The sequence below is a fragment of the Podospora pseudocomata genome (assembly GCF_035222375.1).
Source record: "Podospora pseudocomata strain CBS 415.72m chromosome 2 map unlocalized CBS415.72m_2.2, whole genome shotgun sequence".
Lineage (NCBI taxonomy): Eukaryota > Fungi > Ascomycota > Sordariomycetes > Sordariales > Podosporaceae > Podospora > Podospora pseudocomata.
The window spans coordinates 1635412-1643246 of NW_026946366.1; the positions used below are offsets into that span (position 1 = coordinate 1635412).

Below are 7835 nucleotides of genomic sequence, written 5' to 3' on the forward strand. Positions count from 1 at the left end.
TCCCGAGTTTTCTGCCAGGTATGGTCGTATGTGGTAGTTATGGCTAGAACTTGCTATTATGAACGGAAACATGTCCATCAAACTACTTTCTCCTTCTCCCCACTCCCTTCTTGCCTTGGTAGCCAGTTCCCCCAGAGTCGATTCTTAACATGGGCAGCCAACGTCGAGAAATACCTACGCAATAATCAGCTCCCTCTCTTTAAACTTACAATCACAAACTTTGTTAACTCGCCCATGCCAACCCGGACGTATAGATCCCCAAGCTCAGCAGAATTTTGCTTAACCAACAGCACATTCAGAGACTGCTTCTGCTCATCCTCTTCGTCCACATTCCGGGACACAACAACCGCCATAAAAGGGCCAGCAACCCTATCCCCTCGATCGAACACCCCCCAACCAAGAACCTCCTCGACATCACCCCCCAACAGAGCATAGCACGCAGAATGCTCCTCAAAATCGATCACATAAGCATGGATATCACAACCCACATCCCCCAACCTCTCACCAGAAGATCTCACCACCTCCACAGTCAGGCCCCTCAATAACAACCTCGCCTCTCTAACCATTTGATCATCAGGCATCACTCCAGACGGCACACCCCCTTCAATCTCCACACAACATTCCACCCTCCCCTCCGGAACAAACGGCTCCCACGCCACCGGTCCTTCCAACGAAGCCCAAGACCAACTAGGTGCTCGCCGCGTCCACTTGGTCTTTTCCCCCAACTTCACTTCCTCCATCGCCCGATTCCCATCCGCACGCCACATCATATTCACCGCAAGCATGTCACTCCCCGGACCCCCAACAGCCACCCCTGCGCAAAACGAAATACTATTCCTCAGATCCCTAGCCTTGACATTGGCAATCATACCCTCAACAGCAAATAACTTATCCTCCCCATAGGTAAGATCACACGCGGAGTAATTCTGAACAATGGCGCACCACGCCCAGGCGGGACCGTGGGAAACGGAGGCGCTGCTGCCGAGACGTTTTTCTTGATGCTGCGGTCGCCAGTCAGTTACATGCATCAAGGGAAATGGTGACAGTTGTTGATCTTACTGCTAACAAGACAAGACCATCCTCAGCAACACTATGCCGGATACACTCAAAGAACAGCTGTCCGACAAAAAACAGGACAATTCTCCGGCTCAGATTTCGTTCCTGGAGGACCCAGCCCCTGCTGTTCCATACGCTCGCGGTGACGACTTTGTCAAAGAAAGGGGTATGTGGTCCTACGAAGAATGTTCGGGGCTTTGTACGTCCCGGTGGTAGGTAAGAGAGCTCAATAACGGACTGATTTGTGGTGGTGTCTCGAGGGTGAAACAAACCGCCGGTGGACGAGCTAGAACCCGTCGCGGCAATGGTAAGGTGGGCGTTTTGGTAGATGAGGCCCATTTGGGGTGCCTCTCGCAGCCAGTCGGGGCTATCATCTTGGATGATACAAAGGGCGTCAATCCAGAGGTAGCGGAGGCCGAGATTCCTCGTTGCGATGACGGCATCGCGGAGGGTGGCTGGCATGGCGGATATGTTTATTCCCGTGGTGGTGTGTTCAGCCAAGTTCGACTTGAGGGTGCGAAGTTGTGTGGCTGCTGGACCCCAGCAGTAGCTCAACGCCGCGTATCGTCCCAGTGCATTCTGACGATCCGTCACTCTGACAAAGGGGGTGTTGTTAGTCTCGACGTCCAACAGCCTGGTGGGAAAGCGGGTTGTGGATGATGTGTCTGCATCCGCCAAGGGCACAGAGTTGCACTCTGTATGGCTTCTCAGACAGGTTTCGAGCCATGTCTGGATTTGGCGGAAAGCTCCAGGGGAGTTTGGTGCTGGATGAAGAGCGTGGCCGGCAATATCCCCAGATAGAGCTGCATCACTTGATGGATCTGCCCAAGCATGCAAAAAAGCTCGGGCGTTGGAATTAGTTACGAGAACTGTTATTACATAGAGCCCACGTCTTGTGTGTTCTACACTGTGGTATTTGTCTGAAGACAGCAGTACCTGGTGTACCCTCCCTTTCTTCAGCTTGATGGTGGGATGTGAGGCTTTGATTAGCTCGTCAAGTATTAACTTGCAAAACAGACAGAGACTTGAAGATTGCTCCAGGTCTTAATAGGCTCGGTGGCGGTAGCCGAGTTGTTGACCGGTGGCTGTTGTGCGTATGGATGAGACTGTAAATGGTGATACACCACGACAGGAATCGCAGAGGCCTGAGGTGCTTTCCGTGTTCAGAGAGCTCATGTTTACCTGGTAATTCTTGACAGGACTCAACAGTAAGGTCAGGTATCAAAGGTGGTGATACTGGTTTAGGCTGGACGCAAAGGAATAGACGCAAGTCCAACAACCAGACCAATGGTGCCTTTTCTCGCCGCTTTTTGCTCCAATCAAGCGACGGTTCCCTGTACTCTTTACTTGGTCGCTATCTACAGACAGCTGCGCCGCTCACAACTCACAAAAAACTTACCCACGCCGCATAAAAGGATCAGCAAAATATCTCCACAGAACGTTACCACTATTGTCGATGTTGGTGTTTGGATGCAGCAACGTTGGTTATGGTGGGGCTCGGCAAGTTTCCCTTCCACATGACGGCACGGCACGGTGATTTCCAGCCAGGATTTCGGGACCCGGCAGCTGGACATGATGGCCCGTGCCAAGAACATTCCAACGAGAATCGAGAAGATCATCAAAAATAGGTCCATCTTCACCCAGGAGGCCAGAACAATCGAAGATCTTTCAAGTTTCACTTCAGCTGAAGATCATGAAGATCGACCTGAAACCACCTGGAATGTGATGAGTTGGAGGCTTTGGAATCGCAGATGCAACCACAACAGTTCGGCATAAACAAACTGAACGAATCGACGGAAATCAGAGCAGCCACCTCCACATCTCCTCCGCAAACCTCCTTTCCACCACCACGAACCACGACAAGGGTTGTCTTCCGAAGGACACGAACGGGCACACGGGTAGGAGCAGATGGCGCAAAACAACGCCTTCTTGCATCCCCATTCCCGTATCTTTCTTTTTGCCGACGGACCCCTCAACGTCAATATTACCGGCCCAATTCCTCAGAAATGGACGCCTCGGACTTCGGCACTGGAGGCAAGTTTGAGAGGTCGATAAAAAATCCCAAAAATGGAAATGCAAAAATACCGCTCTGACCAACATCAAAAGATTCAGGTCCCCACTGTCCCATCAACGTGGCTCGGATCAAACCCCAAGCGTTCTAGGCTCTTGGTTGGCGTTCAATAGTGACAGCTTGGACAGGAGGCCATCATGCCAGTCACTTGTCTGCAGCCCAATCATCTCGGGGCGAAATCGAATGCCCATCCCCATACACAACAACTCCCATCTGATGCTGGCTCTTGGGGCTTCCCAATGTGGGAGGTAAGGAGTTTGCTGGTCACTGCAGCGAGTGCAGTGCGAGCGTTATTCCGGGCATCCAGTGCGGCTGGAAGCACTGATGGTGTGGATTGGCGGTGATGGAGTGATTCGAGATGAGCCCAGCCAATCACATCGACTCCTTTCGGCAAGCAGCCCCTCTTGGCAGCTCTTGGACCCTGGGATTCAGACGAACAAGCACCCCTGTCCCCAATAATACGAACGTGGGAAGCGAACAGGGGGGGCCGGATAGGATAAGGCAGAGGTCGAGGCTTGGGTGAGATGCGGGATCCGCATTCGCCAGGGGGTCACAAGGTTCATGCAGGCCTCACTCCCAATCTCCTCTCTCAGCTCGTCGACGGAAGAGAAAAAAAAAACCGATATGAAGAACGCTGTTGCCGCTCACATCGGCCTGTGGGTCGACTCCTGTTCTTCTTCTTCTCTTTCTTCTTGAACACCCCGTTTGTGCGACAGAAGAGACGTTCAGTCTTTCTTCTTCTCGGGCATTGTCGTCTGCTGTTGTCCGATCTTACATACGTTCGCTTTCCGCCATATCATTCACTCGCTCACTCGCTCGAATCCGAGACGAGATCTCACACATCGTACAACCCTCGCTATATAGACCCGACATTTCCGTCATAATACCTAATGTTTTAGACAAGATCGCAACCAGAGAACCGAGACACAATGAGAACCAGAACCAGCAAGGGCTCTATCCTTGCCGGCCTGCTCCTGGCAGCGGGAGCGGGAACCGGCAGGGCGGATCCGACATGGCCCGCACCTACCGATCAGATGGAGGAGATTGTTTTCCAGCTTCAGGGCATGGACGGGAGTTTGTTCAGTGATAACATCACGCCTTGTGATAATGAGGCCGCTGGGCCGGGGAGGGTGACAGCTAGCGAGTGGCTGCGCGTTGCTTTTCAGTATGTGACTTTTTTCTTTGCGAGGACGGTCTTTGAAAAGGGCAAGAGAAGGGTTTCTTGAGATTGAAGATGGAGGGGTTGGTTTTTGGAGAACTGGAAATGGGATGAGCATCCAACTTGAGAACAAATGCTGATGCAGACGACAGTGACATGGCTACCCATAACAGGTTTTTTGACCGGGGCGGTCTCGACGGCTCGTTGCAGTTCGAGCTTAGAAGCTCTGAAAACACGGGCCCAGGACACAACACCACACTCCAGTTCTACGCGACATACTTGTCCAGCCGGTCAAGTCTCGCAGATCTGATCGCGGCCGGAGCGTATGCCGCCGTTCGCGCCTGCGGAGGACCAGTCATTCCACTGAGATTGGGACGCAAGGATGCGCTGACGGCCGGCTCCTCTGGTGTTCCCCAACCAGAGAACTCAGTTGGCAGTTTCGTATCGCAGTTCGACCGCATGGGCTTCTCCCAGGCTGAGATGATTCAAGTCGTGGCCTGCGGTCATACGCTCGGAGGAGTTCACAGGACCGAGTTCCCCAACATCATTCCCGCCGGCGTGTCCAATATTCCCTTTGATACGTCCAAGGCCACCTTTGACAACAGGATTGCCACCGAGTATGTGTCTGGTAACACCACCAACCCCCTCGTAGTTGGTCCAGCAATTGCTATCAACCGCCATTCCGATTTCAAGGTCTTCAACAGTGACGGAAACGCCACTATCAACACCATGACATCGCCCAGTGCTTTCCAGAGCATTTGCCAGACTGTTTTGCAAAAGATGATCGATGTGGTACCGTCCACTGTGACTTTGACTCCACCTATCGCTCCGTACACCGTCAAGCCGCAGGATATGCAGCTCACTCTTCAGTCCGGTGGCGCCAGCTTCCTCCTTACCGGAAAGATCCGTGTCCGGACTACCGAGATTCCCGGTAGCACCATCACCAACTTGGTTTTGACTTGGAAAGACAGGAACGGTGGTAACAGCTGTGGCTCTTTGTCATCCTGCTCCACGACCGCTACTCTTCAGGGTATTGCCAACGGTTTCGATGACACCTTTGCCTTCTTCCCGATTGAGGCTACCATCCCTACATCGACCGGCATCTCCTCTTTCACAATCACCATCAACCGCAACGATGGCTCGAGCCAGACATTCGACAACAATGGAAACACCTACCCCTTGTCGGACGCCGTTGTCTTGCAAAAGACCCAGAGCTGCCTGTTGCAGACATCAGGCCAACTCACTGTTGCGGCCGTTGTTCGCAACGATGTCGTCGGTGTTCCAGTGAACCTCGATATTGAGTATCAGACGCCCCGTACCGGTAACAGCGGCAACCCAGTCCCTGCCATCAACACAGCTACTGTTCAAATGACCGAAGGTGACTGTGTCGGTCCCTACACTTTCTACTCGGCCAGCTACACCATCCCCGGCGGCCGCAGCTACAACGCCAGAATCAGCATCACTGCTGGCGAGCACACCGATGACTTCAACAAGGCTAGCATCTTTGGCGGCACATGTGGCAGCTTTACAGGCACCCTTGCCTGCGGCAACGTTACTGAGCCCGTTAGCACTACGAGCTCCTCGGCCACCGCCTCCAGCACTTCGACCTCGGTCTCGAGCAGCGTGGTCACAACCACGACTACCGGCAGCACCGGTGTTCCCACCCCTAGCATCAGACCCAGCGTTGGTGGCTACAGCTTTGTTGACTGCTGGACCGAAGGTGCTGGTGGCATCCGCGCTCTTGGCGGTGCGTCTTTTGCCTACGATGAGATGACTCTTGAATCCTGCGCCGCCAACTGCACTGGTTTCGATCTCTGGGGTACTGAGTATGGCCGTGAGTGCTACTGCGGAAACAGCCTTCACTCCAGCAGCTCCGAGGCTCCTGAAGCCGAGTGCAACATGCCCTGCGGTGGTGATCCGAGTGCCTTCTGCGGTGCTGGCAACAGAATCCAGCTCTATTCTACCACGGCCACACGCAGCACGTCTGCTACTCCCACGCCAACTGCTACCTTGAGCACCAAGCCTACTGTTGGTGCTTATGTGCGTGTTGGATGCCAGACTGAGGCCTCTGCCGGTCGCGCCTTGTCGGGGAACAGCTATGCTTCTGATGACATGACTCTTGAGTCTTGTGCTGCTTTCTGCAGCGGCTTCACGTATTTCGGCACTCAGTACTCTCGCGAATGTCAGTTCTCCAGACGAGATTAATTTATAGGGATATCACTGACATAACAACAGGCTTCTGCGGAAACACTATCAATGGCAACAGCGCTCCTGCTCCCGATGCGGATTGCAGCATGACCTGCGCCGGCGACCCCTTCTCCTACTGCGGTGCTGGCAACAGATTGGAGCTTTACATCCTGGAGACTGCGTCCACCTCAACCACCGGTGCCCCTCCTGTCGAAGGTTAGACAGATCGCCTTTTTCCGAATCTTGGACCAACAATTTCCTAACATCTTATCTAGTTACGACCACGGCTACTGCCACTGCCACGTCTACCACTTCTGCTGCCCCCACAGGAACACTTTCCCGCGTGCCTACCGTTTCTCCCTATAGTTACGCCGGCTGCTACACCGAGGGCACTGGCTCCCGCGCCCTCACCGGAAAGAGCACTTATGACTCCGAGATGACCCTCGAGTTCTGTGCCAGCTATTGCTCTGGTTACAAGTACATGGCCACCCAGTACAGCGCCGAGTGCTTCTGTGGGAACACGCTTCACTCAACTGCCACTGAAGCCGCCCAGGGCGACTGCTCCATGACCTGCGCCGGCAACGAGTTCCAGTATTGCGGAGGCCCCAACAGACTCGAGCTGTACGTCCAGGAGGACGTCGAAGCCCCAGCTGCCCCTTCCCAGCCAGAGACCGTTGGCAATTGGACCTTTTACCAGTGCAGAACAGAGGGAAGCCCAGGACGCGCCTTGGCTGCCGAGACATACGCCGCTGACACCATGACTCTCGAGTCTTGCGCCGACTTTTGCGCTGGCTACACTTACTTTGGTACCGAGTACGCTAGGGAGTGCTTCTGCGGTAACTCTTTTGGTGTTGGCTCGATCGAGGCGCCTGCGGCAGAGTGCTCCATGACTTGCGCGGGTAACGGATCACAGTTCTGTGGTGCTGGTAATCGTCTGAGTATTTATCAAGCTGCTTAGAGCAAGTGATCAAGGTGTTTGTTGGGTTGACGTTTTTTGGTTTCATCGTGTATATATTTATTTTAGTCTTTGCCCGTACATTAGGATATTTTGTGATCAAGGTATATACTATACTTCCTGGTACTTTGGAATACATCAAACGTGCAAGTTTGTAAACAGATCACCAACCTCTCCAACATTGACCGATCCTGACATTGGCAGACGTATATTTTTTTTGCTCACTTGACGCTCAACAACCAACCTATCCAATCTCCCGGTTTTTGTTCCGTTGACCCTAACCACCCAAAGCAAGGATCACCAGGAAACCTTTGGGACATGTCACATCACATCACATCTCTCAGCCTCACCTTCAATTTGTTGCAGACCGTCTTTTCGAATATTCGATCATCAAATCAATCTCAGCA

The 7835-nt window shown here is 53.2% G+C and overlaps 2 protein-coding genes across 2 annotated transcripts; one reads left to right on the forward strand and one right to left on the reverse strand.

Moving 5' to 3' along the window:
- Positions 1 to 185: 185 nt before the first annotated feature.
- On the reverse strand, positions 186 to 2630 carry QC762_0041790 (uncharacterized protein; the record flags this gene model as incomplete). The annotated part of the gene is given in 4 exon segments (XM_062883377.1): positions 186 to 1001; positions 1060 to 2061; positions 2076 to 2209; positions 2456 to 2630. The coding sequence occupies 4 exon segments, from the start codon at positions 2628 to 2630 to the stop codon at positions 186 to 188; spliced, it is 2127 nt and encodes a 708-aa protein (XP_062746013.1).
- On the forward strand, positions 2477 to 7623 carry QC762_209370 (uncharacterized protein). The gene is made up of 4 exons (XM_062887843.1): positions 2477 to 4292; positions 4439 to 6468; positions 6522 to 6689; positions 6749 to 7623. The coding sequence occupies exons 1-4, from the start codon at positions 4057 to 4059 to the stop codon at positions 7429 to 7431; spliced, it is 3117 nt and encodes a 1038-aa protein (XP_062746014.1). The 5' UTR covers positions 2477 to 4056; the 3' UTR covers positions 7432 to 7623.
- The last annotated feature ends 212 nt before the right edge of the window (positions 7624 to 7835 follow it).

Bases quoted from the DNA above. Each gene is read 5' to 3' on its own strand.
- QC762_209370 (XM_062887843.1), top strand. From the start codon at position 4,057: ATGAGAACCAGAACCAGCAAGGGCTCTATCCTTGCCGGCCTGCTCCTG. The intron at 4,293-4,438 runs GTATGTGACTTT...TGCAGACGACAG, and splicing joins TGGCTGCGCGTTGCTTTTCA to TGACATGGCTACCCATAACA. The intron at 6,690-6,748 runs GTTAGACAGATC...CATCTTATCTAG, and splicing joins CGGTGCCCCTCCTGTCGAAG to TTACGACCACGGCTACTGCC.